Source organism: Pelodiscus sinensis, chromosome 1, assembly GCF_052426305.1.
Source record: "Pelodiscus sinensis isolate ZL-2025 chromosome 1, ASM5242630v1, whole genome shotgun sequence".
Taxonomy (NCBI): Eukaryota; Metazoa; Chordata; order Testudines; family Trionychidae; genus Pelodiscus; species Pelodiscus sinensis.
Window position 1 is genome coordinate 351588251 of NC_143052.1, and position 14268 is coordinate 351602518.

Sequence of the window (14268 nt, forward strand, 5' to 3'; positions counted from 1 at the left end):
AGGGTAGGAAAAAAAGGAGAATTTTCAGAATGTTATGTTCTTATGTTCTTATTCACCTGGCTTGTCTAGCTCCCTGTGAAGACTTCTCTAGACTTGACTACAATCTAAATATTGTTGTACCATCTATAAATATTGCCATGTCTTGCTACCCCACTTTAGAAATTGATAATAATTTTATGATATTTACCCTATTATTCATCATAAAACATGTTTCTCCCCTCGCTATGCTTCTCTCCCTTCACAGGAGGGGTCTTGACTATTTCTGAGACTGATCATCATATTGACAATATCATGGCAGATTTCAACCTCACCTCCTCTGACCCTTCAACATTCATCCTAACAGGTGTCCCTGGTCTGGAAGCTGCTCACGCCTGGATTTCCATCCCTTTTTCTGTGTGCTACATGATCGGCCTGTTGGGAAATGTCACATTGCTGTTTGTGGTAGGCAAGGAGCAGACCTTGCACAAGCCGATGTACCTGCTACTCTGGATGCTGGCACTCGCAGACATAGGCACGTCTTCCTCCGTTGTGCCGAAGGCACTTTGCATATTTTGGTTCAATCTGAGAGGTATAACTGTGGATGGCTGCCTCACTCAGATGTTTTTCCTTCATATGCTTTCAGTTATGCACTCAGCCGTCCTCGTGACAATGGCCTTTGATCGCTATGTTGCCATATGCAACCCTCTGAGATACACCACCATCCTCACCAATGCACGCATTGCTAAGCTAGGGCTAGTAGGTTTGACAAGAGCTGTTCTCTTCATTTTGCCCATGCCTCTGCTCCTGAGCAGGCTGCCATTCTGTGCCAGCCGCCTCATCCCCCACACGCACTGCGAGCCTATAGCTGTGGCGAAACTGTCATGTGGGGACATCACAGTCAACAGGATGTATGGCCTGGTGATCGTGTTTGCAGTAATTGGGTTTGACCTGACACTGATCACTCTGTCCTATGGTCTGATCATCAGGGCCATCCTCAGAATCTCTTCCAAGACAGCCCACCAGAAAGCCCTCAGCACCTGCACCGCCCACGTCAGTGTGATGCTGACGTGTTATACATCTGGTCTTTTCTCTACTCTCACGCACCGGTTTGGTCAGGGAATTGCTCCTCATATTCACATCATCTTGGCTGACCTTTATCTCCTTGTGCCCCCCATGCTCAACCCAATCATTTATGGGGTCAAAACCAAAGAGCTTCGTGACATAGTAGGCCAATGCATCTGCAGGAGGTGATTCTGCAGGACACCGACTATAAGCCAATCTTACAAGGACAGTAAAAAAAAAATCTCATTAATCAGCAGTGCTCTCTCCCAGTTTGAGCACTGTGGACTTTCACATTCTGGGTATGTCTACACTACCCCGCTAGTTCGAACTAGCGGGATAATGTATGCATACCGCACTTGCTAATGAAGCCCGGGATTTGAATTTCCCGGGCTTCATTAGCATAAGCGGGGAGCCGCCATTTTTAAATCCCCGCTGCGTCGAACCCCGTGCAGCGCGGCTACACGGGGCTCGAACTAGGTAGTTCGGACTAGGTTCCTATTCCGAACTACCGTTACTCCTCGTGAAACGAGGTGTACCGGTAGTTCGGAATAGGCACCCTAGTCCGAACTACCTAGTTTGAGCCCCGTGTAGCCGCGCTGCACGGGGTTCGAAGCAGCGGGGATTTAAAAATGGCGGCTCCCCGCTTATGCTAATGAAGCCCAGGAAATTCAAATCGCGGGCTTCATTAGCAAGTGTGGTATGCATACATTACCCTCCTAGTTCGAACTAGGAGGGTAGTGTAGACATACCCTCTGAGAGGTTCCTCACTCCTAATGTCATACCGTACCATTGTCAGTCACTGCTCTCGCTCTTGCTGAGTTCTCTTTCTTTGATCATCACCTGACTTCTTGCAATGTCACCCATCAGGCCCAAACCCACACACCTTTTCACTCGGCCTTTACATAACTGCTAGGGTATGAGAAGATGCTCCGGATTTCTACTGAAGTGTGACTTTCCATTAGTCCCTATGGGAATAGAGTCCTAGATCAGTTTGACAAACAGAAGCTAGACTTTCCAACTTAAAAAGAGGATAGAATACATGGATGGACTTCTTTATCATACATGTAGGGTGTATCTAGACAACAGGTTTTTTTTTTGAAAAAATTAGTTTTTTTCTAAAAAACTTCAGCTGCATCCACACGGCAGCCTCATTCTTTCGAAAGTAAATCGAATGAAAGTGGCAGGTTTTTCGAACGCTGTAAACCTCATTTTATGAGGAATAACGCCTTTTTTCAAAAGTACTCTTGAAAAAAGGTGCTATTGAATGTAAATGTGTTTTTGAAAGAGAGCGTCTAGACTTTCTTTCGAAAAAGCAGCTTGCTTTTTCAAAAAATCTGCGTGTAGTCCAGATGCTCTCTTTCGAAAGAGGCTTTTTCAAAAGATTCTTTCGAAAAAGCCTCTTTTGAAAGAGGCTTGCAGTCTAGCCATAGCCATAGTGAATCAGCAAGTAAAATGTAGGTGTGCTTTACATCAGATCATTCAGGAAAGCTGGAGCGCAAGATAAAAGAAGACTAATAATAACAAAATAATTCAACATAAAATATGAATGTCGACTACCATCACTGAATCAAATTAGAAAGAAATAACATAATAAGGATATTCTTTCACTAAATATGGATACGTCTACATCACACTATTATTTTGAGATAAAGAGCGTTATTTCAAAGTAACGTGAGTAATGTGAGTGTCTATACAGCCATTCCATAATTTTGAAAGAATTTCAAAATAACAGACAGCTTATTCTGAAATCTGTAACCCTCATTCTACGAGGAATTCTGTTCTGAAATAGCTATGTTGAAATAAGGCGTGTGTAAATGCTCCACTGCTGCTATTTCCCAATAGCCTCTCAACAGGGCCATTCTAAATTATTCCTCCCCAGTGCCTCCTGGGGCTCTAAATCGAGATAGCACTGCCACATGAGGCAAGCCTGTCTCAGACTGATTTTGAGGCTGCCCTGCAGTGTAGCCATGCTAATTCTAAATAAGCTATTTCAGAATATTTTGAAATAGCCGTGCCGTGCAGACGTACCCTTAGTTTTGAGATACTTTGGGATTATTTTGAACGCTGTCATTGGCTATGATTTGTTTGAAACACCTGCCTATCCTCAATCAGGTTGCAAATATTAGTATTGGGGGGTTTATTTCAAATGGGATTGTCTCCTCGTAGCTTTGTTGCTAATGTGGATGAACTGCTGACACGTGTAGCTTTTAAAAAAATGAATCTGGATTAGGTATCTAACGGTTATTCATCCGTTTAGTTGTTTCATTTGTTATTTTATGTATAGACAAATGTGTGAGGAGAAAAAAAAACTTTGTTTCATGGCATAGATTGGGCTACTAATTGGTGACTTTTTAAGTGACTTTTTGGCTGAAGAAATCTGGTAGAAACCAGAGGAGCCAGTGAAGCCTCCCAGAAGGCAGAGTAGGGCCAGAGGCACAGTGGTAGTTCTTGGGCAGAGCTTGGAAGCTGGAGCAGACCAGAGCTTGGATATGGGTTTGCACAAACCAGCTGCGCCTATGTGGAGCCAGGTTGGGCAACAGTGGAGAGCTGTTGGAGAAGAGCCAGGATAGTGGATACCAGGCATGCCCCAAGTAACCCAGCAGCTGAGTGGGATGTGCAGCTGTGCAAAGCAAGATGGGTCCATGGGCAGAGGGCGCAGTGCAGGAAGACGTCACCTGACAGGCAGGCCTTGAATGTAGAACTAACAGCAAGGGGGACATGAACCCAATGGAAGAGTGGATTCTGGGAAAAAGGGCCCTGCTTGTAAAGTCTATAGGCTCCTCTGGCCCACTGTAGGCCTTGGGTGCCACTTGCAGAAGTGTGTGAATATATTTATAGAACAACCACTTCTCCCACCATCTTTAACTATGGAATAGTTCACAAAGTCAACGTTCATCCTTGAGCTACCTTGGTCACACCCTGATAGGACACAGGGCACACACCAGTTTTCTCAGATGGATTCAGAACGACTGAAGGCCCAATGCACAGATGATATAAAGAGTCAGATGTGTGCTAGGGGCTGGTCAACCAAGGGACAACGCTGCACCTGTTCTACTTGGCTCATGATGGGGAAAGTCCTTTTCTAAACACTTGACCCAGAGTGTGCTCTGGGGATGGAGATGAGGGGAGGGTACTTAACCAGGCCTCCTGGAGCATGGGATGTGTTTCAGACTGTAATGTCAGACTACTTTATAGGAGACTGTCTCTCAGCTTTCTCATTTTGCCCATCTTTTCTTCCATGAGTAAGCCACTGCAGCCCTGTGGTAACGTCAGCAATTGCGACATGGAATAAACAGCCTCCGGAAGGCACGGCTGGGTTTCTAATGGTCTGAAATACGTTTACGCTTTAGGTCATTTTGAGGAAGAGTGGCTCACTCTGGCTCCTTTTGTTCTTCATGTCCTCTCTCCCTCCCACCAGAGCTGTCCCATTCTCCTTCCCTGAACAGCCTGAGCTGTGGATGGGATCCGCCTCATGCCTAGAAAGGCAGTTCAGGCTGATCTCTCCATTTTCTCCGAGGCAGACAGAGACTGAGTTATCCCAGTCCGATGAGGTATTTCTGTAAATACAAATGAGAACAAGGTGGGAAATCCCCTACTAACCATTCACGAACCCTCAGGGTGTCAGTGTCACATATGACGAACGTGATGTTGCAACCTAGGGTTGGTAAGATAAAATTTAGTCCTTGCAAAGTGCCAAAATAATGGCCACTGGAAATGATGGGCTAGGGCATGGTACTAAAAATGGCTGACATTTCTGGTTGGTTTATGAAAATGGGTATTGGTATTTACATGGGCAAATGAGCCTTTTGTAGCGTCTCGATCTACGTTACTATGTTGGGGTGTTTGTACATTCCTTAATAAACTATACAGTGTAAATACAACAGTGTTTCTATAGTGCAGCGTGGGCTAACTATGGCCTGAAGGCCACATCCAGCCCATCCACAATTTCTATCCGGCCTGCCTCCCGCAGGAGAGGGTCACAGGCCATGCAGCTGATGAGCAGAGTGCGCAGAGCGAGCCCAACACGGTCAGAGGTCCATCTCCCCACTTTACTCCGCCCTGCAGCTGCTCCCAGACAGGACCCTCTCGCTAACTGTGCAGAGCTGGGCGTTGGGGGGGAGGAGGGAGTTGTAGTAATGTCAGGGTTCCCCCTCTTCAGCTGTATCCCATCTCTGAAGAACAGGGGTCAGGGAGAAGGGACACAGACTGGGTCAGGAAAATGCTCTCAGAGGTCTACGTAAAGAGGCAATGTACTGGGTCTGAGATTTCTCCAGCAACCAAATGAGCTCGCATGGTTTCTTTCTTTCTTTCTCACACTCACACGCATACTCGTACTCACACTCACACTCTTCCCCTAACCCCACTCACGTATCCCAGCTCCGAAACAGAGTGTGGGAGTTTCCACTGAGTGTTTTAAAGAGACAGCACGTGGAATCTCTCAGAAACTTCACCAGCAGCAGCCAGCACACACACACTCTCTGTGTGTCACACACGCACACTCCCAGTCTCTGTGTCGCACATACACAGACTGTCTCTGTCACATTGTGCCACACACACTGTGCCACACATAGTCATACACATACATCCAGTCTGTGTGTCTCTGTCTCACACGCACACACTCCCAGTCTCTGTCACACATACACAGACTGTGTGTCACATTGTGCCACACACACTATGCCACAAACAGTCATACACAAACACCCAGTTTGTGTCACAAACACACACACACACACACACACATACACACACACACAATCTCTTTCTCTGTGTCACACAGTCTCTATGTCACAGAGACACGGTTTCTCACAGACTCACACACATACTCCGGCTATGTCTACATTACAGGGCTTTATGGGAAAGAGGTACGCAAATTGCATTTTTTCAAAAGAGTCTTTTCCCAAATGTGGCCCATCTACACTGGGCCAAATTTCAGAAAAAATCTCTCTTTTGCAAGAGCCCTTCTTCCTTGTGGGAGGAGGAAGATGGGGCTTCCGAAAGAGCGCGTCTGCTCTTCCACAAAAAAAGCGGAAGAGCAGACGCGTTCCCTGGACACAACAAAGTTTTTCCGGGATACCATAGGTATCCCGGAAAAACCTCATAGTCTAGACATAGCCTCCCTATCTTGCTAGTCCCAGCCCTGCCCCTTCCTCCTGAGCCCACACCCCTTCCAGGGCCTAGAGCCCGCCACTGAGCAGTTACCAAATTTACCCTGCAAAAATCATTGCCCTCACCTGCTAGTGTAAGTGTTGTAACTTTGCAAACCGGAGTTCCCAGCTACAGAATAATTTAAATAATCCTGGGCCTCTAGAAACAAAGACATGTCAATCTTCAGCGTAATAACTGGGAATTCTTCAATAACTAATATAATTAATACATAATCTAAAAATCAGGCAACTGGAGCAGCTGCTCCCCCACCTCCTTTTTGTGCTCCTGTACAGTCTCTGCAGACTCTCAGGCTGGACTGAATTCATGGTGCTGGGCCTCCGAGTTTTCTCCAGAGAAACTGCTGTCTGGGAAGCAGCCTCGAGGCTCTTCACATCTTGTTAGAGAAACATGTAAAGACCCCAGGCAATAAATGTAGTCAATGTAGTAGAAAGGGGGCCTGAATTGCCAGGCCTTGTACTAGAGGCCTGGCAGGAAGCCGGGACTTAAAAACCGCTAGGGATGGAGATTCCACCCCCTCACTAGGGAACCCATCCCAGTGCTTCCCCATCCTCCTAGGGAAATAGTTTTTCCTAATGTCCAACCTAGATCTCCCCCACTGCAACTTGAGACCATTGCTCCTTGTTCTGCCATCCGTCACTACTGAGAACAGCCTCTCTCCATCCTCTTTGGAAACTCCCTTCAGGGAGTTGAAGGCTGCTGTCAAATCCCCCCTCACTCTTCTCTTCTGCAGACTAAACAAGCCCAAATCCCTCAACCTCTCCAGGACATTTTGGCTCTGGGAATTGTAAAGTTATCTCACAATGAGTGCAGAAATTCTAGCTCCAAAACAGTGTAGCAGAGGACAGTTTAGTTTCTATAACAAAAGGAAGTTTTTTTCTTCATGCAGCATACAGTCAACCTGTGGAACTCCTTTCCAGAGGATGTGGTGAAGACCAGGACTTTAACAGGATTCAAAAAAGAACTGGATAAATTCATGGAGGTTAGGTCCATCGATACTTATTAGCCAGAATGGATAGGAATGGTGTCCCTAGTCTATGTTTGTTAGGGACTGGAAATGGGTGACAGGAGAGGGATCACCTGTCTCACCCTTTGAGGCATCTGACATTGGCCACTGTTGGAAGACAGGGCAATGGGGTAGGTCGGTCTGACCCAGTATGGCTGTTCTTATGTTCTAAGAGCTCAACACAGTTTTGAAAATGGATTCTTCCCTGAGGCAAAGTGTACATGGACTCTAAGAACAGTTGGGAGCTGAGTTATGTATCGATTTTTGAAGTCACACATGCTGGCAATAACCTTTGATGCCAGAATGCTAGGAGAAGAAAACCTTTCCCATGCCCTTGGGCTTGCATCACTTCAGGATCATGTCGCTTGGCCTCCACCGGGACTTTTCAGAGGCTAATAGGCTGGCTTATCCAATGCATGGCTACTGCACTGATCAATTGAAAATCTTTTTTGGTCCCTGATCTTGTGTTTCCATTCCTCCCCATAGTGCAGAAGGGAGAACTTAACAGCCTGGTCAAAACAACCTTCAGCCATTGCTCGGCAAAACACCCTGCAAGATTCACTTTGCCCTCACAATCTGAGCCTCTGTTATCGATGAATCGTTTCCTCACTCTCGCTGGAGTCATTCAAGCTTAAACTCTCCAGGGTCTATTTTCTGCTCTTCCCACCGCTCATGGAACGGAGGGAATTGTCCATGGATGCCGGCCAACCTGAGAGTCCACAGAGACTGCACAGGGGAATCATAAAAGTCGGTGCCCAGGACACTGAATGCCAGATATGTGAGAGTCATGCAGGGCGTCTCAGAACTCTGCTTTCCTGACATTGGAAGGGCAATTCCTTTCTCCCCAGGGTGTCTGTTCAGTGTGTTGCCTCTTTCTGCAATACATTTTGTGCTAGGGCTGAGGAAGGATTCCAGGGGTCAAGACAGAAACCATCTCAGCAGGAATTCACCGACAAGGCAGCTTTCTCCGAGGGATTTTCCCGGTAAGACTGGAATTACAAATGTAATGGAAAGACTTTAGACACATATTTGATTTGAAGATCAGTTCTTTGTCTGTTGCTGTCCTTTTGTCTGGCTCACTAGAAAATCCAGGGAGAAAAAGGGCCAGCCCAATTGGGTGGTAAAAGCAGCATATCAGTTCCCACAGCTAACAGACTTTTTGGGGACTATGTGTTTTTTCCTCTGATTCCCTTCAATTTTCCAATTCCCTAAGTTCAGTGCGCTATTAGGGTGTGCAACCAAAGCTTCTGCAGTGAGTACCTGTGGATACTGGGGGCTTTATCATGGGAATGATTTGCATATTGGCCTGCTTCTGCTCTCATGTTCTGCCAGTGGACCACTTTAGAGTGATACTGAGAGCCTTGAGAGGAAAGCCAAGGCCCTGAGAGAAAATCCCTGACCTTCACATCCCAGCGTCAGCACAGTACATGAAGGGGAGCGCTCTTGAAGATTATTTCGGGACACTAACAAACAGTGCTCTCTATAACAGGAACCAACGCCATGAATTTCATAAGCAAAGAGGAGTCCTGGGGCACCTTATAGACAAACATATTTATTGGAGTACACTTCAATAAATCTGTTCGTCTGTAAGGTGCCACAGAACGCCTTGCTGCTTTTGCAGATTCAAACTAACACGACTACCCCCTGATACATTAATTTCATAGTTTACCGTGGAAAGTTAAACATCAAGTGTGAATGTGGTGCCATGGAGATCAATGACACTCCCCTCACCCAACCAGCCAGGCGCTCACCCTAAATCCACATGTTGGGAGCTAAACAAATGGTCGGATTTATCCCCGGCCATTAGCCTCTAGTGATGTCAACTGGAGGGATCCCATGATCTTGAAAGAGGGGTGAGATCATGCAGAGCAAACAAGAGCAGACAGAATAGCAGAGGTGCTACAATCTGAAACTTACCATGGAGACTCAAAACAATTAGGAGAAAAAATAAGGATGGGAAGGGGTCTGCTCTCTCTCCGTCCCAGTATCTCTAGTTCTGGCGAGGGTAGAAAGCACCAAAGGGCAATACAAAGAGAAACATGATTCTGTTATGGAGGAAACCAGGCAGTGATGGTCTGGTGAGGTCTGTAGTGTGTGTGTGGTGGGACAGGGCTGGACAGGGGCATGTGCAGTTTCCAGACCATAGTGGCATGGGGGCCTGAAAGTGAGTGAAATAGGGAAAGGACAGCCTGCCTAATGAGCAGAACAAAGAGACATAGCGAAGCCTCTTGGCTCACAGGAGTGTCATGTAATTAAGGACTACGCTGTAGCAGATTTTCTCTGACCCTGCCCCATGACTAGCCCATACCTCCTCCAGTGAAGCCTCATAGCAGTGTCAGAAGTTGCCAACAGAGAAAAAACAGCTTCAGGAAGGTCTGGCCAGGTTCAGAACTGGCTGCAATACAGTACAAATTTGTCATTGGAGGAAGAGTTACTCAAACTGGATCCTTTTAGCCTCTCTCCCTCCCACTGGGCATGTCCCTCTTTTCTTCCTTGCCCAGGTTGAGCTGCTGCTGCGGTTCCCTTTGCCCCCAGAAAGGCAGCTCAAGCCAATTCCCCCTCCTTTTCCTGGTGCAGACATTAAGTTTAAGCGAGTCTGAGGAGATATTTCTTTGAGCTCTTGCTATAGGGTATGGCACCTAGTTTGGTCCAGGGGATGCACTAACTCCACACAGGCATGTGACCAGGCCATGTCACCCTAGCGTCCCTCTTGGGCAGGCTGTAGCCTCTCTGTTGTTAGTTCATGCATGGCTGGTCAGAGAACCTGCATATAAGGTCAGCTGGGAGGATCCCTCTCCTTGGGTGAATGTTGGCCGAGGTGTCTGACTCAGAAGAGGTCTACAGCTTCTCCCAGCAGAACACTGAGAGAGGGAGTCAGAGGGCTCAATAGTTCGTCATTCCAGGTAGCACCCTAGGAGAACGAATCACATGATGCTCCTCAGCTGTTTTAATCTCCAATCACACTTTGACCCCCTGTCCGTAGTCTCCTTTCCCATCCCAGCCTGCCTTGATTCAAACAGCATGCTAAGATGCTAGCTGCCAGTGTCTTCTCCATGGTCCCCAGTGATCCCTTTCTTCCACACTCTCCACGCAGGGCCACACTCTCCGAGAAGCCCTACGCTTCCTGCAACTCTTGCCCTGCAGGGGTGAGGTGACTTTCTTTACACCTGCTCCCTCAGCTGGGGGTAAGTGTTGATTGCATCAAACACACAGACTGGCAGGTTCCAAGACAGCTTCGTGTGATTCATACACATACACACTCCATGGTGATTCAAGGACTGCTTCCCCACCCTCCTAGGGAAATAGTTTTTCCTTATATCCTAACAGTGTCTCCTAAGTCATTCCGAGAGCAGATCTTTTTGAGAAAAATAGAAAAATATTCAAAGATTCTCAGTGATGAAGAATCTGTCCAGAGCACTTGATAAATTGCTCCCGTGGTTATTTATTCTACCTTATTTGAAGTCAGAATGTCTTTAACTTAAGCTTCTAGTCATTGGATTTGCCAGATATCTGTAGGCTAAGCAGAAAAGCTTAATAGTCAAGATTGTTTCTCCCATGGTTACTTACAGATAGTCATCAAGTCACTACTAACCAATTTTATAGATTGAGATCTATGAGTCTATCACCCTGACGGCAAATTTTCTAATATTTTCTTGTGACTCTTGTCTGAACCCTCTTCAGTGTATCAACGTCCATCTTCACTCATAGACACCAGACTTGGAATCCAGATTCCAGCAACTTACATGAGTGACAAATGGTAAGGTAAAATAATTTGTCTACCTCTCCTTAAGATTCCCCCGATTGTCATCTCAGGATCACACTGACCTTTTTAGCCTTGAGGTCTGTACCTGAAAATGCAAAGACGTTCCTGTCCTTCATGCCCATTTTGTTGAACACAACATCACCTCCCAGCATTATAATAGCTGTTTCCATGAGGAAAACTTGGCTCCTTCCCAATATTGGAATTGCCTCATGGATGAGATCTATGGTCCACCTAGTCCAGGGTCCTCTCTCTGACAGTGACTGTCACCGGGTCTGCAGTAGAAGATATAAGACACCTATCATTTGACGGAAGGAGGGGTGATCTGACCATCGTGAGCTTGTCACACTAATGCCTTACAGCTAGAAATTGGAATTTGCCCTGACATATGTTGGCATGTAGGTTTCCTAAAATATATATGTAGCTAAAAATATTGCAAATGAACAGTCGTATTATCCACGTAAATGTCCAAACCCTTCTTGATATTGCTTAGCTCATGGCCTCAAACACGTCTTGTGACAATGAGTTCCTAAGTCTAATTAAGTGAACTAAGCATTCTTTTTATTTGTTCTGAATTTGCCAACATTTAGTTTAATTGAATGTCCTCTTGCCATGATATGAGGAGACCAGGAGAAGACATTACGGACATTGAAGTTCATCTGCTGTTATGCTTCCAGCTCATCTGTAAGGGAGCCATTTTTGGAGTGTAGGGGGGGCAGCAGTCGTGAGCTCTGAGACATTCCCGGACTGTCAGGGAGTGTGGGGAAAGCGCTTGCATTCCATGCATGCCTCTCACAGCTGACTGGTGAAGGGAGCTCATCAGCCAGGTGTGAGAGGCATGCATGGAATGCGAGGACTTTCACCTCATTCCCTTAGTATCTAAGGAAAGGGATAAAAAGCAAGCCACACAGCTGCTGCCCCCCATCTCTCCCAAAATGGTGCCCTTGCTCACCTGGCTCTGTTAGCTCTCCATAGAGACCTCTCTAGTCTTGACTATGAGATAAATAATTGGATGCTAGCTGTGAATGCTGCCACCTCACTGCTCAGATTCCTATCTAATTTGTTATTAACTCTGAAATAGTTATTGTACTATTTCTTTGACGTGTATAACCCTTGATTATGCTTCTTTCCCTTCACAGGCACCTTGAGGGTTTCTGAGACTGGTCAATGCACCAACCTCCTCATGGCAACTTTCAACCTCACTCCTGCTGACCCTTCAACATTCATCCTAATAGGCATCCCTGGCCTGGAAGCTGCTCATATCTGGGTTTCCATCCCATTCTCCGTGTTCTATATTATGGGCCTGTTGGGAAATTTTATGCTTCTGTTTGTGGTAGGCAAAGAGCAGACCCTGCACAAGCCGATGTACCTGCTGATCTGCATGCTGGCGCTCACCGACATTGGCATGTCCACCTGCGTCGTGCCTAAAGCTTTATGTATATTTTGGTTCAATTTGAGAGACATTACCCTGGTTGGCTGCTTCACCCAGACATTCTTCCTTTACATGGTTTCTATTATGTACTCAGCAGTCCTTGTCATGATGGCTTTTGATCGCTATGTGGCCATATGTAACCCTCTGAGATACACCACCATCCTTACCAATGCACGAATCGCTAAGCTTGGATTTGTGGGTTTGATGAGAGCTGTTCTCTTCATTCTGCCAGAGCCTGTACTCCTGAGCAGGCTGCCGTTCTGTGCCAATCAAATGATCCCAAACACATACTGCGACCACATAACTGTGGCAAAAATATCATGTGGGGACATCACATTCAACAAGATATATGGCCTGTTGATAGCATTTGTAGTTATTGGCTTTGATCTGACGCTCATTGCCCTGTCCTACAGTCTGATCATCAGGGCCGTCCTCAGAATTTCCTCCAAGAAAGCTCATCCGAAAGCCCTCAACACCTGCACAGCCCATATCTGTGTGATTCTGATTTCTTATAGTTCCTGCCTCTTCTCCAGTCTTACACAGCGGTTCGGTCAGGGCATCACTCTCCATGTTCACGTCATCTTGGCTAACGTCTATGTCATCATCCCCCCCATGCTCAACCCAATCATTTATGGGGTCAAAATCAAAGAATTTCGTGACAAAGTGAGCAAATACACCTGCAGAATCTGACCGCCTTGTTACAATTGTTTTAAACATGTGTGAAAGAGAAGGAAAGGAAATGTCCTCATGATCTCAGGGTGCTCTTTCGGCAGAACTCAGAATTGTGGAAATTTGCAGTCTGAGGAGTTCCTCAAACCAAATTTCTTATCACTCCATCACCAAGTACTGCTCTCTCTGTTGCTAAGTTCCCTCTGTCTGACCATCATCAGAATTCTTTCACAGTCATCGGTTCCCACCCTCACACACGCTGGCTACATCAAGACTGCATTGCTTTTCCAGGATACCAGAGTTATCCCAGAAAACCAACGCTGCGTGCAAGGAATGCGTCCAGCTTTCTGACAAATTTTTTGAAAAAGCGGACCTGCTCTTTTGAAATCCCTGTAAACTTCTACTGCACAGCATAAGGGATGTACTGAAAGAGCACTTTTTTCTGAAGATGCACCAAATTTCAGAAAAGGCTCTTTTGAAAGTAAATTGGAAAAGAAACTCAATTTGCGTACCGCAAATTCCTTTTCTTTTTCTGATTCAACTCTCAGTCTAGATGTAGGCAATGCCACTTGACCTTTCTGGATGACTGGAAGACACTTCAGTTTTCTAAGGAAAGGTGGCTTTCCATTAGACCCCGTCTGCGCAGATTTTGATGAACTGAAGCAACACTTGTCACAGCCAAAGACAAAGTGAGTACCCACAAAGCTGAATTTGAAGGATGGACTAGTTGACCTCTTGATTTCTCTTCCAACCATCATTTTTTATGATTCTTCATGATATGCAATTACCCAGTGAGAAAAATGTACCTCATGTTTCTACATCTGATCCTTCAGGAAACCTGGGGGTAAACCACTGGAAAGTGAAAATACTGGAAAGCTGCTGCAAGAATGGAGGATATTCTATGCAGAGAGAGTTGTGAAACTGTGTGTTTTTGAGAACTGGTCTGTGTTACCCTTAACTTGATGCATGGATGCCCCAGAATGTGATCAAGGTAAATGCAATTATATGGTGTATATGCAGCCATTATAAATTCATCAATTAAAACACCATATAGTTAAGGGGTAATTGGAAAGCAGACTTTTTGATGCAAGGTTAAAAATCTAGATTTCTGTGTCTTCTAATCAGAACGGGAAGAGTAGGCGTACATGTAAATAAGTGAGTGTGAAAGAGGGCCTGTGGATGAAAAGCTTGAGTCTA

General features: G+C 45.9%; 2 protein-coding genes across 2 annotated transcripts; both read left to right on the forward strand.

The window, feature by feature from the left end:
• Positions 1-276: 276 nt before the first annotated feature.
• LOC102444246 (olfactory receptor 52D1-like) lies at positions 277-1311 on the forward strand. Its single transcript, XM_075922056.2, has one exon. The coding sequence runs from the start codon at positions 292-294 to the stop codon at positions 1228-1230; it is 939 nt and encodes a 312-aa protein (XP_075778171.1). The 5' UTR covers positions 277-291; the 3' UTR covers positions 1231-1311.
• A 10803-nt stretch (positions 1312-12114) lies between these two features.
• Positions 12115-13766, forward strand: LOC112545146 (olfactory receptor 52N4-like). Its single transcript, XM_089775829.1, has one exon. It carries the CDS (start codon positions 12154-12156, stop codon positions 13090-13092), a length of 939 nt encoding a protein of 312 aa, XP_089631955.1. The 5' UTR covers positions 12115-12153; the 3' UTR covers positions 13093-13766.
• Positions 13767-14268: the final 502 nt, after the last annotated feature.

Excerpts from the sequence above, each read along its gene's own strand:
- LOC102444246 (XM_075922056.2), top strand. The coding sequence starts at position 292 with ATGGCAGATTTCAACCTCACCTCCTCTGACCCTTCAACATTCATCCTA.
- LOC112545146 (XM_089775829.1), top strand. The coding sequence starts at position 12,154 with ATGGCAACTTTCAACCTCACTCCTGCTGACCCTTCAACATTCATCCTA.